This window comes from Ptychodera flava, assembly GCF_041260155.1.
Source record: "Ptychodera flava strain L36383 chromosome 3 unlocalized genomic scaffold, AS_Pfla_20210202 Scaffold_25__1_contigs__length_14229661_pilon, whole genome shotgun sequence".
Lineage (NCBI taxonomy): Eukaryota > Metazoa > Hemichordata > Enteropneusta > Ptychoderidae > Ptychodera > Ptychodera flava.
The window spans coordinates 9,084,642-9,103,853 of record NW_027248279.1 but is presented as its reverse complement, the minus strand read 5'-3'; the positions used below and the strand labels follow the sequence as shown (position 1 = coordinate 9,103,853).

The window sequence follows — 19,212 nt, the reverse complement described above, 5'->3', positions numbered from 1 at the left end:
CATTAATTCGTGTTGACATTGTGCATGGCGTACAGTCTCACATTTTCTGTGGAATTTTTTATCAAATTAAGTAATATAGTTTATGTGCAAAACTAATTCTACTATCCCCTTGCTTCATGCCTGAGTAAAAACGTTTCTTACCAATACTAAGCTTAGTCTTTCCACACTTATTATTTTGAATCTTTTAAAAACCACATTTTTTCAGAAAATTCAGTACAGACCAGATTGAAGGCAACAGATGTAGCTATAGCTAAGTGTATCAGATAGACAGAAGATGTGGTAAATTTTGCTATTTACAGCTGGAACTGTGAAAATTAGACTTTCACACTCGATCTCTGCCACGTGTGTGCTGTAACTCAAACAACCACTGAGAATGAGAGAGATATGCCGTTCATACACCGGCCATTAAAACGCCTCTGAAACGGTTCTGGGCCAATACTGGCAAAGAAAGTTATGTGTGGACACTCCGAAGTGGTTCTGAAGCGTTTCAGATTTGAGACGGTTTAGTCGGCCCGACCTGAGCCGTTGTAGGGATTAACTCTATCTGCAAATCGCTGTGTGGACGGACCGAGCCGCTTCAGAGGCGTTTTAAACGCCCTCACGCGACAGGTTTTTGTAACTTAAACAAACAACAACCAACATATAATATTCGCGTTGGTCATGGCTGCCGAACACAGCTCTACAACTCGTGGAAAATAACTGGTCAGACGACGAAAGAAGTTTGCTGATCTCAGTCTAGGCAGACGAAAGCATTCAAAGAATGCTAAAGAGAACGTGAGTCGCGATAGCCTCGTGTACAAAAAAATTGCAGAAAAGGCTCTACAGAGAGGTTTAAACCGGACAGCAGATCAGTGCCACTGCAAGCTCAAAGCACTGAAGCTAAAATACAAAGAAGTTGTGGACAGCAACAGACCATGAAGGCACGACTTTGCACAATTTTTAAATATCGGATATTTACAATCTAGTATCCCAGTTTGACATATCGACGATTTCGGGACTAATATCGATACTAGACGATACTTGAACGAACTGCGGTTGTCCCATGGGAAGCCGCGTCTCTGAAATTGCCGATATTTACCGGCGATTTGGGGATCTAATATCGATACTATGACAGAACCCCATGGGCGATATTAGATTCATTCAAATCGCGCGTAAATATCCGATTTATATAGCGGAGATTTCACCATCTTACAGTTCTGGCCAAACCCGACTTACAAGGACTGACTCTAGCTTCGATACTACCGATACTAGATTCTGTCAAATCGCGCGTAAATATCCGATATATATCGGAGATTTCACCACCTTACAGTTCTGGCCAAACCCGACTTACAAGGGCTGACTCTAGCTTCGATACTAGCGATACTAGATTCATTCAAATCGCGCGTAAATATCCGATATATATCGGAGATTTCACCACCTTACAGTTCTGGTCAAACCCGACTTCCAAGGACTGTTTCTAGCTGCGATACTAGATTCTGTCAAATAGCGCGTAAATATCCGATATATATCGGAGATTTCACCACCTTACAGTTCTATACAAACCCGACTTCCAAGGACTGACTCTAGCTTCGATACTAGACGATACTAGATTCATTCAAATCGCGCGTAAATATCCGATATAGGCCTACGGTATATCGGAGATTTCACCACTATACAGTTCTTGTCAAACCCGACTACCAAGGACTGACTCTAGCTACGATACTGGACGATACTGGATTCATTCTAATCGCGCGTAAATATCCGATATATATCGGAGATTTCACCACCTTGCAGTTCTGGTCAAACCCGACTTCCAAGGACTGACTCCAGCTACGATACTAGACGATACTAGATTCTGTCAAATCGCGTGTAAATATCCGATATATATCAGAGATTTCACCACCTTAAAAGTTCTGGTCAAACCCGACTTCCAAGGACTGACTCTTGCTTTTATACTAGACGATACTAGATTCTGTCAAATCGCGCTAAATATCCGATATTTATCGGAGATTTCAGCCCTTTTAGATCTAGCTAAGCCAATCTAACTTCGATATTGTACAGTCTAGTAGTCGTAAATATCGGATATCATATAAAAGTGCAATGTCGCGGTGTCCCCCAACAGACGGAGCGGCAGAGGCAGAATATCGGTAATTGGCCATCTGTCAATACCAGTAGAAACGCCAACAGAATACCTGTTAGCTATGCTAAACATTATTCTGAAAAACAATACATTCGAATTTAACAAGGAATTCTACAAACAAACATGTTGGTGCCCAATGGGATCGCCATCGTCACCCGAGATTGCCAATCGACATCACGTTTCACGAATTAGAACTGGAAATCATATGTGAACTCACAACAAAAATATCATTATGGTGTAGATTCAGAGACGATATTTTCCTAACCTTCATTAGAACGGAGCACGAACAGTACAGCGGAACAGTAATTTAAAAATGCATCCTACTGTACTTTCAAATTTTCATATGAAAGTTATTCACGCGAAATAACATTTCTTGACCAAGTCATTTACAAAGGTCAACGATACAACAACGAAAACATACTAGACACTAGAACGCTCACAAAACCAGCAGATACATTCCAGTTCTTACACGGAAAATAATGTCATCCAAAATCAACCTTCAAGGGCCTGATCAAAGGTGAAACATTAACGTGAGGACATGTAACAACGAAGAGGACTTTAACAATAAAGTCAAAACATTTAATGAAAAATTGCTACAACGAGGATATTCACAACAAGAAATATCGAAAGAAGAAAGAAATCCAACATTGGCGACACGCTCATAAATGTACAAGTACACTATCTTACAGAAAAGACAAAATGAAACACAATCAACTGACTCGAATATAAATATCCTAGTCTCCTTACTGGACGAACAAAACACTGACAATGATTAAACCACAAACAGTGACACAAAAATCCAAGGGGAGAAAATATCAAAAAAGCGACTGAGGAAGAAACCACACTGGTTTCGAAACGTAGCGTCAAAGGATCACACTGTCATTCGACAGCCAGATTACGGCTACGTCTCACCGTGGCTTATATCTACACTAATAGCCAATCGCATAAAATAAAAAAATGGACACAGAGAACAAAAAAAATAGTGTAGGTGAAACATGGAGCCGTTTTCCCTTTATTATAATTCTGAACGTATCAAACGCAAGGGCTAAATCGGTTAACGATTTCATTTGGTCTGCATTCAGATCATTAAAGTGACGATGACTCGGTTTGGACTGCATATGCAGCAGGTAAAAAACAGAACACAAGGGAGTACGACGTCGTTCATTTCAGCCTTCGAAAGGCTTGTTACAGGGCCATTATTTGTAACTTTTGACCATTTTTTACCTCGGAAAATTCCATGTTGGAGGCTCATATTTGTTGCAAAATGTTGTTTTACGAAGAAACAAACATGATTAGTGATGTTATAGCCACATAAAACTGCTAATTTTTTGTTCAAACGTGTTGCCTTCCGAGCTCGTTTGTTGACGTCTGGCATGCTCAGCGTGCTGGGGAGAACGGAGATATGGTGACCCCGCGATCACGCGAGATGTACAAGTTCACGTTTATTGCGGGATCAAAACAACATTGCGTCATGGATTGCCAAACATCTGGCTACGCAACGTGCTCGGACAAAGGACTACGATGTAAGTACCGGCCATAAGTATTGAATATTTATTTTGAAATTGCTGTAAATGGCTCGAACAGGTGCAGAAGAATGCCTACATTGCAATCCGCGTGTCAACAGAGTTTGTATTTCTGTCCGGACAAAAATTGAAATTTTCGTTGTAAAATCGCACCTTATTTAGTTGTAGGGCATGTAATGTTTCCGAATAATATGCGATTCTCTGTTATTTGATGGGCTATTCAACATGAGCCAGTGATCATTTCAATCAAAACTAACGGAAAAAATCGCCAGAAGATACAGCTAATGGAACTTTACAATGCCGTATGCTTGGTCATACACACCTTTTGAACTCGAGAGGGTGCATTAAGACGTCTTAAACACCAAAACAATGGCTTGTTGCAGAAGCGTTTCAATTTTTACCTGTCTGAACATAGCATTAATTTTGTGAGTATGGACGCAAGCGGACTCAAACTATTAATCCCCTGTGTTTACGAATCACAAATAGTGTTGCAGAAGCGTTTCAATTTTTACCTGTCTGAACATAGCAAGAGACACAAAGAAATATGGAGATACAGTGGCAGACAGACTAACAGAGAGAGGGTGACAGGATTGAAAGATACAGTGGCAGACAGACTAACAGAGAGAGGGTGACAGAATTGATAGATACAGTGGCAGACAGACTAACAGAGAGAGGGTGACAGAAATTGATAGATACAGTGGCAGACAGACTAACAGAGAGAGGGTGACAGAATTGATAGACTTCATCGAAAGTCATGAACATGATCCTTCGACTTATGTTGCTTACATCACTGTTATCTATTCCTTTCTCTTTTCGCTCTTTTCATCTCTTTCAATATTTCCATGTGAGATATGTAGACTACCACATCACGTAAATGAACAGTGACGGAAATACAAATAGTTTGCAGGAGTAATTTATCTCTTTTATTCAATTCGATTTTGCAAGTCATTGTACTTCCGGATCATCATCACAGGCATATGTACTTCCGGTTCATCATCACAAGCATATGTACTTCACCTACTTCCACACTCAGGAGAATGATTCGTTCGTGGTAGCAATCTGTGATATAGTACAAGAATAAAGAAATTAATGTCGCAGTAAATAATCAATAAGTTATCCGTGGCGGAACTTCTTCAAAATTGACGATGAAAGAAGGCCATGAAAACGTACAGATTTACAGTTTTAGTTTGATACTCACATGTAATTGTAACAAAGTTGTTGGGCTAATAGTTCTTCTCGCATATGTATCCGTAGAGGGCAGTACACGTGGTGTCATACCATTGGCCGTTGTAACTTCTATGCATGTAAACACAGTCGAATAAATTGGAGGATGACGTGAATGGACGATTGTTGTACCAATTGGTGTATGTCACCTGTCAGTGTATAGATTTATCACAAATTACACAAGACTGACAAATAACGAGGTAAGGCTCAACACAAGGTAATAGTGGTGTGCCGCCAATGGCGAGGGTAAGCTCATTTCGAAATATTGCAACTTTACTTCCTAATCCTATCCGAAGGGCAATTCAAACAGACTTTGAACGAGAACCAAAGACAATTGCCTCGCCTACTCATCTTGGCCTGGGGTGATATCATGCACCGTGACTCCTATAAATCTAGCGAAACCATGGCTTGTCGTCCGATTCCACAGTCTTGAGTGATAAAGAACGAATAAAAGAATCAAAAGGGAAACAAATCTGATGAGGATGATTATTTGTTCATGAGACAGTACAAGTCAAAATCTTGACCAATACTGAATGAATGCGTCGAATTTGACACCACACTATCTCGGGCTGGAGAAACTTATAACTGAAATAATATCAAATCTGTTTAAATTTTATTGAACTATGTCGAACCGTGGATGCTTTATGTATGTTCGTTTGCATTCAATGAATCGCGCAGTGGAATGGAGTATGGTGTCCAATCCATGCCAAAATTACTACTTTGATTTTACAACACAACATGCCATTCCGAATTCTATTTTACAATTCAACATGCTATTTCACAACTCAACATGCTATTTGACAACACATCATGCACTTCCAAATCCTATTTTACAACTCAACATGCTCTTCCCAATTTCATTTGACAACACATCATGGACTTCCAAATCCTATTTTACAACTCAACATGCTCTTCCCAATTTCATTTGACAATTCAACATGCTATTTCACAACTCAACATGCTATTTGACAACACATCATGCACTTCCAAATCCTATTTTACAACTCAACATGCTCTTCCCAATTTCATTTGACAACACATCATGGACTTCCAAATCCTATTTTACAACTCAACATGCTCTTCCCAATTTCATTTGACAATTCAACATGCTATTTCACAACTCAACATGCTATTTGACAACACATCATGCACTTCCAAATCCTATTTTACAACTCAACATGCTCTTCCCAATTTCATTTGACAACACATCATGGACTTCCAATTCTATTTTACAACTCAACATGCTCTTCCCAATTTCATTTGACAATTCAACATGCTATTTCACAACTCAACATGCTATTTGACAACACATCATGCACTTCCAAATCCTATTTTACAACTCAACATGCTCTTCCCAATTTCATTTGACAACACATCATGGACTTCCAAATCCTATTTTACAACTCAACATGCTCTTCCCAATTTCATTTGACAATTCAACATGCTATTTCACAACTCAACATGCTATTTGACAACACATCATGCACTTCCAAATCCTATTTTACAACTCAACATGCTCTTCCCAATTTCATTTGACAACACATCATGGACTTCCAAATCCTATTTTACAACTCAACATGCTCTTCCCAATTTCATTTGACAATTCAACATGCTATTTCACAACTCAACATGCTATTTGACAACACATCATGCACTTCCAAATCCTATTTTACAACTCAACATGCTCTTCCCAATTTCATTTGACAACACATCATGGACTTCCAAATCCTATTTTACAACTCAACATCCCATTCTAAAGCTAGCTCTGCGGAGCAGGGCAGTGTTACTGGCTATCGAACAAGATTCAAAATGGCGGACGCGAAATGGTCCCCTCGCACAGAGAGAGAAATGCGAACTTTGCACAAGTCTAAAAACGCAGCTTAGTACATTGTGTATCTAAACAAAATGAGCGTGCTCGAAAACTAGGATCGATCACGATTATAAATTAAAAATTGGCTGTTTTTGGAAAAGAAACTGCGCGCTGCAATCAGCAGTTTTGTCTATTGTGCACCATGCGTGGGAGGCTTATCGTGAAAGACCGAGATTTACTATATGGCGCATCTGATACGGATATGGTCCCATCGCATAGAGAGATGAAAATAGGCTTTGTCTAAGTTTCGAAAGCACAGCTTAGCTCATCGTGCATCTAGACAAGTTGAGCGTGCTCAAAATAGGAGATCGATCACGATTTTGGGTGAAAAAAACCGATTGTTTTCGGTGGAGAAACTGCGCGTTGCAACCAGTGGTTGGTTTTGCCTATGGCGGTCAGCAAGGCTGTGGTGGGAGGCCTTTAGCCGGCAAGGGGTGGACCATTGGGGAGTGGAAAATTTTCGAAAAAAAAATTCCCCACAAATTTCAATAAAAATAATCAGCCAAAGAAACTTGAGAAAAACAGATGACGCACTTAGGTAAAAGGAAAAAAAATCCGTCAAAAGTTACTTTCTGAAACATTTTTATTTTAGTCTGCATCAGATATACTATGATTCTTTGGCCAAGAAGGGGGGGGGGAGGGGAGATCTGAAGGGTATAATCGTGGCCAGTAAATGAAGTAACTTTTTTTATTTTATAACTTTTTGTTCTGTTCATCATATGTTTTTCTTTCACTGAAGTTTGGCATCGTAAAGTAATTCGAGATATAAGATAATATAAAAATCATATCTGTGATATCGATTGTTAACAACTGTATTGTGGGTCTTTACACTATGATTAATTAACAAGAATTCAACAATTCAGGCAGCTTGCATCGGTACATAAAATGGGAAATATTCATCAACCATATGACAAACAATCACTTTCTTTGTATTTCACTATTCAACGAAACTGATTTCCATTGTAATGTTCTAAACTTTATTTTACAATTAAACATTACAAATCCGTATTTTTCTTTTCAAATTTCATTTGTACACTTGTCTTGACGGTTGAATACCGTGCGTGTGAAATGCAATAGTGCAGAAGAATACGGATAGCGACATTACAGCCATGACAGCTGACAACTAAGCCTCAGCAAGCGGAGATGTAAAATACGAATATGGGGCCAGACAAGGGTCAAAGCTCTGTTGGAACGGACTTCGCGAGAAAGACTGTGTGGATAACAACCGATAGAGGTCGCTGTAATGTCGCTATCCGTATTCTTCTGCACTATTGCATTTCACACGCACGGTATTCAACCGTCAAGACAAGTGTACAAATGAAATTTTGAAAAGAAAAATACGGATTTGTAATGTTTAATTGTAAAATAAAGTTTAGAACATTACAATGGAAATCAGTTTCGTTGAATAGTGAAATACAAAGAAAGTGATTGTTTGTCATATGGTTGGTGAATATTTCCCATTTTATGTACCGATGCAAGCTGCCTGAATTGTTGAATTCTTGTTAATTAATCATAGTGTAAAGACCCACAATACAGTTGTTAACAATCGATATCACAGATAAGATTTTTACATTATCTTATATCTCGAATTACTTTACGATGCCAAACTTCAGTGAAAGAAAAAATATGATAAACAGAACAAAAAGTTATAAAATAAAAAAGTTACTTCATTTACTGGCCACGATCATACCTTTCAGATCTCCCTCCCCCCCCCCCCTTCTTGGCCAAAGAATCGTAGTATATCTGATGCAGACTGAAATAAAATGTTTCAGAAAGTAACTTTTGACGGATTTTTTTTCCTTTTACCTAAGTGCGTCATCTGTTTTTCTCAAGTTTCTTTGGCTGATTATTTTTATTGAAATTTGTGGGGAATTTTTTTCGAAAATTTTCCACTCCCCAATGGTCCACCCCTTGCCGGCTAAAGGCCTCCCACCACAGCCCTGCTGACCGCCATAGGCAAAACCAACCACTGGTTGCAACGCGCAGTCTCTCCACAGTCGTTTGGAGAGCTATTCAGCGCTGGGACTATTCGCCCCATAGACGAGTGTACAGAAGCGAGGGGTATTTCTCGCTTCTGCACACTCGTCTATGGGGCGAATAGTCCCAGCGCTGAATAGCTCTCCAAACGACTGTGGTCTCTCCACCGAAAACTCGGTTATTTTCACCGAAAATCGTGATCGATCTCCTATTTGAGCACGCTCAACTTGTCTAGATGCACGATGAGCTAAGCTGTGCTTTTGAACTTACACAAAGCCTATTTTCATCTCTCTATATGCGATGGGACCATATCCGTATCAGATGCGCCATATAGTAAATCTCGGTCTTTCACGATAAGCCTCCCACGCACGGTGCACAATAGACAAAACTGCTGATTGCAGCGCACAGTTTCTTTTCCAAAAACAGCCAATTTTTAATTTATAACCGTGATCGATCCTAGTTTTCGAGCACGCTCATTTTGTTTAGATACACAATGTACTAAGCTGCGTTTTTAGACTTGTGCAAAGTTCGCATTTCTCTCTCTGTGCGAGGGGACCATTTCGCGTCCGCCATTTTGAATCTTGTTCGATAGCCAGTAACACTGCCCTGCTCCGCAGAGCTAGCTTTAGAATGGGATGTTGAGTTGTAAAATAGGATTTGGAAGTCCATGATGTGTTGTCAAATGAAATTGGGAAGAGCATGTTGAGTTGTAAAATAGGATTTGGAAGTGCATGATGTGTTGTCAAATAGCATGTTGAGTTGTGAAATAGCATGTTGAATTGTCAAATGAAATTGGGAAGAGCATGTTGAGTTGTAAAATAGGATTTGGAAGTCCATGATGTGTTGTCAAATGAAATTGGGAAGAGCATGTTGAGTTGTAAAATAGGATTTGGAAGTCCATGATGTGTTGTCAAATGAAATTGGGAAGAGCATGTTGAGTTGTAAAATAGGATTTGGAAGTGCATGATGTGTTGTCAAATAGCATGTTGAGTTGTGAAATAGCATGTTGAATTGTCAAATGAAATTGGGAAGAGCATGTTGAGTTGTAAAATAGGATTTGGAAGTCCATGATGTGTTGTCAAATGAAATTGGAGAGCATGTTGAGTTGTAAAATAGGATTTGGAAGTCCATGATGTGTTGTCAAATAGCATGTTGAGTTGTGAAATAGCATGTTGTGTTGTAAAATCAAAGTAGTAATTTTGGCATGGATTGGACACCATAAATGAAGAACAGACTTTGGGACATTTTAATAAAATTCTTAGTTTGCCGTCCGCGTGCTGGTAGGTTCTCAGAGAAAATTAAGAAAACAAATACAATATTAGTACTATACAAATAAAAATATTATTTTTCCAAAACAAACCAAATAACAAAATGAGATTACGTTAATACACTTGTATTTTCTGTCTGTGTTTGTTTTAGCCTGGCTGGCTTGCAGGTTTGTCAAAATCCAATGACGGCAAACAAAGAATTTTCTTTAAATGGTGTTATGAAGATGATAAGATAGATAATATGTATCACAATATCAATTTCATTGATGTTTGGAAAATAATTATATATCGCAGAGAAAGTCCAACTATACGTTCCTCAAAATATCTGTCCAAATGATAATATTAACGGTAACATACGTGAACAAGCCAGAAATATTTTGAATTGTGGTACTGTTTGAAACAAAGTTAAACAAGTTATGCGAAGTATATATTCTACTCACAATGGAACCTTTATCCCACTTCCAATTTCCCTCAGATAGGATATCATTGAAACCAATCCACAGGTTGCCTTCAAGACGAGCGAATTCTGAAAGGGAAATATTGAACACATTGAGTTTAATTGTGTAATATAAATACAATTTTAAAATAGTAGTATCACAAATAACTCTACGTCAAAGAGTTGAAAGCTGCTTTGCGTTGTGTCATGATACGTTTGACCACGTACATTGTACACTGTCATCGACACATCAGTGGAACGGGTAACCTTCCTTGTTATCCTCCTTAGGGATCGTTCAGTTTTTATGGCCGGGGATGGGCCGGCAAATTCTTCCTGCGCATCAGTCAAAAAAGGTGAACCTCCCTACCCCTTGTACCAAAAAATTGATGAACCCCCCCTTTCAAGATGACAAAAAATTCGTGACACCCCCCCCCCCCCCCCCCATTGCTTGAGTAAATTAGCTGCACACACAAACACCTCAGGGGTATAGAGCAATAGAATCCCCCAAAAAAAGAGCTTAGATTTTTTCAAATGACCTTCCTTACAAACTCAAAAGGTGTTAATGCTCAGATTTCCCATTCTAACTTGCTATAATTTTGAAATTACCCCTCAAAGGGGTTGAACAGAAATTACTGGTGGATCGCAATATTTTTGCGCAAGCGTGTGTGTACATATTTTGATATTTGGATTTAATTAAAAATCAGCTGTTGATAATGTTGATTCACTATACATCGTACACATATATTTTCTCATGCATGTATGAGGAATCTATGTAATACTTTCTCAATGCAAAACTCTATCTATGCATTTATAGATATTTGATAATTTACATAAATGTACTTAAATGAAATAGGGTTGTTACAACTGGCATGTGGACAAAAAGTTTGACCTTAGAATTTCACCAAAAATGCTCATCCACCTCATCCACTATACATGGGAGTAATATTGTGAATAATTTGTTTTCCAATGAAAAACTTGGTATACTTGTGCATATACAGACGTTCAATAATTAACATAATTGAATTAAAGGTGCATATTTATCTGATTATGGAACTTCACTGAAAATGTTCATTCACTATACATTGGAGTCTATTAGGAAAGTATGAATAATTTTTTTCCAATACAAAAATAGGTAAACCCATGTATTTATGTACTCTCGATTATTGATATCAATGTACTTGATTAGATTAGGATGGTAATAAATGGATGTGTTCGCCAGAAATTGGATTTGGAATTATACCAAAAATGTAGATTCACTGTACATGGGAGTCTATGAGGAAAATATGAATAATTTTTTTCCAATACAAAACTATCAAAGTCTGTGTATTTATAGACATGTAATAATTCATTTTAAAGTACTTAGTTAGCCTAGGATGGTTAAAGGTTGATATGTGTGCAAGAAATTAGATTTTGGAATTTCACCGAAATGCTGATTCACTATACACTGGAGTCTATGAGAAAACTAAGAATAATTTTTTACAATGCTTAACTATAAAATTAATTTGTGCTGTTATAGGTGTTTGATAATTGATACAAATGTACTTGATTCAAATAGGGTATTTAAAAGTTCATATGTGGACAACAATTATGATATTGGAATTTCACCTAAAAGTATTATTTAACTTTTCATGGTACTAGTAGTCTCAGTACAGGTAACTGTTAAATAATTTCCCTGACAAAACTTGCTATATCTCTAATATGTAAGTAATAGGAATTGTTCATTGTCCTCAGTGCAGTGAGCTTGATTTACAATAAGAAAGCCTCAGAGTTGTCAAGTCAAGATGTTCATGTGACAGATAATTATACTTTTGTCCAGATTTACAGGTGAATAACTCCAGAGAATGAAATCATGCAACGAATCATTTTTATCACCCAGAATATTTCTGAACACTGAAACTGCTTTTTTACGGGACGGATACTTATAAAAATTAAGTGACCCCCCCCCCCTCTGAGCTGTTTGAAAAATACATGACCCCCCCCCCTTTGTAGTTTTCAAATTCGAGGTGAACCCCCTCCCCCCTGGATTTTGCCGGCCCACCCCCGGCCATAATAACTGAACGCTCCCTTACCTCTCAGGTACGCGTCTTCCATAGCGTCATCAATCGTCGCCAGTTTCCCGCCTCTTAAATTGCACTCGCTTTTCGCTGAACTCCAACTGTACTTTTGTTCAGGGTAGATAAAGTAACAGCTGTTCTTTGGAAAACACCGCCATCCTCTTCCAACTAAGGCAGGAAAATGTATGATAGCATTTGATGAAAATTCATCGTTGGCAATGAAAAACAAATAGCGGACAAGAACACCTTATAAAACAAAACGACTGTGTATATGTTAAGTGTTAATTATCACAGCAGAATGAGTTTACACCGTAAAGATTCCTAAATGTTACTAGATACCTGGCGTAAAATGAATACACAAATTGGTACGTTCTTCGGAAATCGTAAATAGCAATTTTAACCCGTTTTCTTACATAATTGTCAGCTCTTTTTTCGATATCTCACGAACATTCTTTGAGACAGATTCTCATCACAATCAATATCATTTGTCTATCACAGAAAACATAAGCTGTATTTCATGAAGCGATGAAACTACGGTTACTGACTCACAGTTACTTTTCATTTTACGTCAATAAAATGACATCGACGTGATAAAACTTGGAAAACTATATCTACTTTTCTGGTGAACAGCTCCCAAATCATGACCATCCCAGAGTAGAAATACATAAACAGGAGAACTTTCTCTTTCTGTCAACACTATGAAAATACTTACACTTGGCAATCCCAACGTCAAGAGATACGTCTTCACGAACATCAAAGCTGTGATCTCCCGTCTGGACATCGAATGCTTCGTCAGCAGTTTGATGAAATTCGTCAGCACGGTATAGCGCCAAGCTACAAAGTAACAGAGACAAAACCAACTTCAGACAAACCATATCGGTGTCTATTTTGTGCCCAGAGGAAATGGCAGACAGAATGATTGTTTTGCAGTTTACTCGCGGTCTTTTTATATCTTTAGCAAAGCATGGCACGTGCACACATTGCTTATCTACCGGAGTATTTCCCACTGGCTTGACTTAATTCAGCGTATATGACAAATTTCTAAAGACATTACACGTTCCAACGAAATGCGGACTACCTAGGGTGAGTATTATGTTTGAGTTCACTTTGCGAGGTCGTTTTCAATCCCAATATTTCACAAATGACGATTGGTGCTATTTATCATACATTGAGGAACAAACTTAATCAAAAATAGTTTATCCCGTATAAGTCATTCGTGCCATTCAATCATTCATTTATCCATTCATTCATCCATTCATTCGTTCGTTCGTTCGTTCGTTCATTCATTCGCTAATTCACTTCCCGTTTGTTGTGAGATGTAAGTACAAGTTCAACGTGTCAGTATATCATCTGAAAACAAAATGGTTATTTGGTTAAAGTGTACCTTCTGTACAGTTGACGAAAACAAGTCAACAATTCCGTAGAAGATAGTCTTTGCCCTTCTGTCTAAGTACTACGTCATTGGCCGTAAACTATCTCTTAATTAAAAGTTTCGAGTAGTTTCGAGTAGAGGAATCACAAGCAATTAATTATATGGTGTGTATTTCAGTCACAAGGACAGTGTGGATAAGATTTACACATCAGAAAAATGTTGCTTGTGAAATAAACAGATACATGAACATGTTAACTGACAGGGCTGCGCCCATACTTTAGGAAATGACGTTAACCGGAACCAAACTATCGCATTTTAATGGCTATGCTCGATTCCTGGTTACCAAGGAATTAGTGTTTCACGTGCAAACAAAACTTACAGCCACTTATTCTATTTTTAAATTAAATTAAATTTTCTCTGTCACTCGTGATCTAATATGTCATTTTGATCGACAAGTTAATTATGCGGAGTAAACAATAATATCTAAATTTGTCGTCAAATTAATGTTTTAAACGACAAATATTTGACCACCGCCTTGATTGAAGAGGTACGCACCCAGCTATCTTGAATTCATAATGTGCTTTTCAAATTAATAGTTCCTTAATTAAACACATTACATGACAGTATGGGTGCAGTTTGTTTAAAATAACGACAGTCGGCCCATTAATTTAATACGACCTCCATTGCTTTATTTCTCGCAGGAAGTGTCAGCAAGACAATATGACACAGGCGTTGAACAGCGCCATCGGTGTTTGATATGCTGAAAAGAAAAACGCTTCATTGCCAACCTACCTCTTTTACACGTGCGATACGCAATCGAATGATGTGTTCTGACTAAATTATCTCTATTTAAAACGAGTTTCTCTTTGTTGCTCTATGTTACTTGTTTGCACTACAAAAAATGTATAATATAATTTAAGGTGTTTTAATTGAGATAGCGAATGCAAACAACAAGGATCTCTGACGAAAGAGTTTACATGGTAAGCTTACAGTGTTTGGTATTTTAACATGCAGGGAACGTCACTGTGAGTTTTCTGATGCGAACGTCACAGGACTGTTCATGGAAGCAATCAACAACCGAATTACTGGGTTCTTTTAGATTATACGCATTGACATAGTATTATTTTGTAGCCGTTATGAAATTCAAAATACACAATGATCTTGCACCTTGTTGTTCAGAACATTACCGCTATGTTGCGCATACATGAGCAATTTCGAGCTCAAATAACTGTAAGTTATATGCACCTTCTTTAAAGACATCTGCTGGATAAAGAACTTTCATTTACCGTGCAACTGTACTTTGGAACGTTATTCATAATTAGAAATGTTGAAAACGTGTCAAAACTCGCTGCTTGGTTTCCTTTGTTTCTTCATTTAGATTGATTTTTTTCTTCTGTTCCTATTCAGTTGAGTGAGATGCATTTTACTCAGATGATTCCATATTGATGAGGTATACTTTTAAGGGCTTTGATGTAAATCTCAATTAATTTGCAAATCAGACTACTCCCTTTAATAAAGTGTAACTAAAATAAATAAATAAAAACAAGAATTGCGACACAAGTCGATATTAGCTTTTGCAGTCTGCTCGTTGAATACAATAGCACAAACTACTGCCATTAATGTGTTAGCTGTAGAAATAGTGTAGGAATTAAGTGTAGAAATTAGTGTATAGGAATTAAGTGTAGAAATTAGTGTAGGAATTAAGTGTAGAAATTAGTGTAGGAATTAAGTGTAGAAATTAGTGTAGCAATTAAATGTAGAAATTAGTGTAGCAATTAAGTGTAGAAATTAGTGTAGCAATTAAGTGTAGAAATTAGTGTAGCAATTAAGTGTAGAAATTAGTGTAGCAATTAAGTGTAGAAATTAGTGTAGGAATTAAGTGTAGAAATTAGTGTAGGAATTAAGTGTAGAAATTAGTATAGGAATTAAGTGTAGAAATTAGTGTAGGAATTAAGTGTAGAAATTAGTGTAGGAATTAAGTGTAGAAATTAGTGTAGGAATTAAGTGTAGAAATTAGTATAGGAATTAAGTGTAGAAATTAGTGTAGGAATTAAGTGTAGAAATTAGTATAGGAATTAGTGTAGAAATTAGTATAGGAATTAAGTGTAGAAATTAGTGTAGGAATTAAGTGTAGAAATTAGTATAGGAATTAAGTGTAGAAATTAGTATAGGAATTAAGTGTAGAAATTAGTATAGGAATTAAGTGTAGAAATTAGTGTAGGAATTAAGTGTAGAAATTAGTGTAGGAATTAAGTGTAGAAATTAGTATAGGAATTAAGTGTAGAAATTAGTGTAGGAATTAAGTGTAGAAATTAGTATAGGAATTAAGTGTAGAAATTAGTGTAGGAATTAAGTGTAGAAATTAGTGTAGGAATTAAGTGTAGAAATTAGTGTAGGAATTAAGTGTAGAAATTAGTGTAGCAATTAAGTGTAGAAATTAGTGTAGCAATTAAGTGTAGAAATTAGTGTAGGAATTAAGTGTAGAAATTAGTGTAGAAATTAGTGTAGAAATTAGTGTAGGAATTAAGTGTAGAAATTAGTGTAGGAATTAAGTGTAGAAATTAGTGTAGGAATTAAGTGTAGAAATTAGTGTAGGAATTAAGTGTAGAAATTAGTGTAGGAATTAAGTGTAGAAATTAGTGTAGGAATTAAGTGTAGAAATTAGTGTAGGAATTAAGTGTAGAAATTAGTGTAGGAATTAAGTGTAGAAATTAGTGTAGGAATTAAGTGTAGAAATTAGTGTAGGAATTAAGTGTAGAAATTAGTGTAGCAATTAAGTGTAGAAATTAGTGTAGGAATTAAGTGTAGAAATTAGTGTAGAATTAAGTGTAGAAATTAGTGTAGCAATTAAGTGTAGAAATTAGTGTAGGAATTAAGTGTAGAAATTAGTGTAGCAATTAAGTGTAGAAATTAGTGTAGCAATTAAGTGTAGAAATTAGTGTAGCAATTAGTGTAGAAATTAGTGTAGCAATTAAGTGTAAAAATAGTATAGGAATTAAGTGTAGAAATTAGTGTAGGAATTAAGGGTAGAAATTAGTGTAGGAATTAAGTGTAGAAATTAGTGTAGGAATTAAGTCCTTTATTTACGAATTACCGCCATTAATGTGTTAGCTGTAGAAATAAGAGTAGGAATTCAGTGTAGAAACTAGTGTAGGAATTAAGTGTAGGAATTAGTGTAGGAATTAAGTGCTGTTTCACGCATTACTGCCAGTAATTGTTGGCTGTAGAAATTAGTGTAGCAATTAAGTGTAGAAATTAGTGTAGGAATTAAGTGTAGAAATTAGTGTAGAAATTAGTGTAGCAATTAAATGTAGAAATTAGTGTAGGAATTAAGTGTAAAAATTAGTATAGGAATTAAGTGTAGAAATTAGTGTAGCATTAAATGTAGAAATTGGTGTAGGAATTAAGTGTAGAAATTAGTGTAGGAATTAAGTGTAGAAATTAGTGTAGGAATTAAGTGTAGGAATTAGTGTAGGAATTAAGTGTAGAAATTAGTGTAGGAATTAAGTGTAGAAATTAGTGTAGGAATTAAGTGTAGAAATTAGTGTAGGAATTAAGTGTAGAAATTAGTGTAGGAATTAGTGTAGAAATTACTGTAGCAATTAAGTGTAGAAATTAGTGTAGCAATTAAGTATAGAAATTAGTGTAGGAATTCGTGTAGAAATTACTGTAGCAATTAAGTGTAGAAATTAGTGTAGCAATTAAGTGTAGAAATTAGTGTAGGAATTCGTGTAGAAATTAGTGTAGCAATTAAGTGTAGAAATTAGTGTAGGAGTTAAGTGTAGAAATTGTAGGAATTAAGTGTAGAAATTAGTGTAGGAATTAAGTGTAGAAATTAGTGTAGGAATTAAGTGTAGAAATTAGTGTAGGAATTAAGTGTAGAAATTAGTGTAGGAATTAAGTGTAGAAATTAGTGTAGGAATTATGTGTAGAAATTAGTGATAGTGTAGCATTAAGTGTAGAAATTAGTGTAGGAATTAAGTGTAGAAATTAGTGTAGGAATTAAGTGTAGAAATTAGTGTAGGAATTAAGTGTAGAAATTAGTGTAGAATTAAGTGTAGAAATTAGTGTAGGAATAAGTGTAGAAATTAGTGTAGCAATTAAATGTAGAAATTAGTGTAGGAATTAAGTGTAAAAATTAGTATAGGAATTAAGTGTAGAAATTAGTGTAGCAATTAAATGTAGAAATTGGTGTAGGAATTAAGTGTAGAAATTAGTGTAGGAATTAAGTGTAGAAATTAGTGTAGGAATTAAGTGTTAGCAATTAGTGTAGCAATTAAGTGTAGAAATTAGTGTAGGAATTAAGTGTAGAAATTAGTGTAGGAATTAAGTGTAGAAATTAGTGTAGGAATTAAGTGTAGAAATTAGTGTAGGAATTAAGTGTAGAAATTAGTGTAGGAATTAAGTGTAGAAATTAGTGTAGGAATTAAGTGTAGAAATTAGTGTAGGAATTAAGTGTAAAAATTAGTGTAGGAATTAAGTGTAGAAATTAGTGTAGCAATTAAGTGTAGAAATTAGTGTAGCAATTAAGTGTAGAAATTAGTGTAGCAATTAAGTGCTTTATTCACGAATTTTCTCGTAAAGTATGCCTACTGTTATCAGCTAGTTATCGTTTTCGCGTTTTGTGACTTCATGTGATGTGATGTCAAATTTAAAGCTCTATATCGGATCCCCTGACGTTTGCGTTTTTAAATACCCGTCATTAAATTTCCGTTTGAACACTGTAAAGTTAAGTGTTCAAGGATAGAACACCAATTAAACGCCTTTTTGTAACACTTTTTGAACGCTTCTAGACGTTCAGAAATTTAACAGCCCTACGTGTTCAACCAATGTTCAATTTTTGAACACACGTGTGCAGAAATGAACACTATGTGTTTATCAAACATTATATTGAACACCATGATGTTCCATATCTGAACACACGTTGCACATGAAATGTGTTCAAAAAATCGAACGCATTTACGCTTTCAAAGGGCTGTAACACTTTTTGAACGCATGTGGACGCCGTTCAACGATAAGTGTGTTAAAGGATTGAACATATGATATGCACTTGTTGAACACCTTTAATTTTGGGCGTTCAGGTCGTGTTCAAATAACAAAACGGACCACTGATATTCAGTAAAATTATTTTATTCTAAAAATACACAAAAATTCCTTGAGTAAAATACAATTATTTAGTGTAAAATGGGAAAATAAAACAGGCCACTTTGTAAAGTTTGTCAGAGGAAAACGCCAACGGTGTTAACACCTTCCTATCAAAACATAAACAAAAGAAAATCCTTATAAACACTGTCGATCGTTTTCAAAAAATATGAACAAAGTAATGACAAAACAGGTTTTACTTAAATATTGTGGATTACGTTATATGT

The 19,212-nt window shown here is 36.2% G+C and overlaps 1 protein-coding gene across 1 annotated transcript; it reads right to left on the bottom strand.

The window, feature by feature from the left end:
• Positions 1-4,542: 4,542 nt before the first annotated feature.
• LOC139125304 (C-type lectin mannose-binding isoform-like) lies at positions 4,543-13,373 on the bottom strand. The gene is made up of 5 exons (XM_070691402.1): positions 13,184-13,373; positions 12,487-12,639; positions 10,422-10,507; positions 4,841-5,015; positions 4,543-4,701 (listed from the first exon to the last, which is right to left on the bottom strand). The coding sequence occupies exons 1-4, from the start codon at positions 13,344-13,346 to the stop codon at positions 4,866-4,868; spliced, it is 552 nt and encodes a 183-aa protein (XP_070547503.1). The 5' UTR covers positions 13,347-13,373; the 3' UTR covers positions 4,543-4,701; positions 4,841-4,865.
• Positions 13,374-19,212: the final 5,839 nt, after the last annotated feature.

Coding starts and splice junctions, on each gene's coding strand:
- LOC139125304 (XM_070691402.1), bottom strand. CDS start 13,346: ATGGTTTGTCTGAAGTTGGTTTTGTCTCTGTTACTTTGTAGCTTGGCG. Junction 12,640..13,183: donor TGACGTTGGGATTGCCAAGT/GTAAGTATTTTC, acceptor TTCCTGCCTTAG/TTGGAAGAGGATGGCGGTGT. Junction 10,508..12,486: donor GGAAGACGCGTACCTGAGAG/GTAAGGGAGCGT, acceptor TTTCCCTTTCAG/AATTCGCTCGTCTTGAAGGC.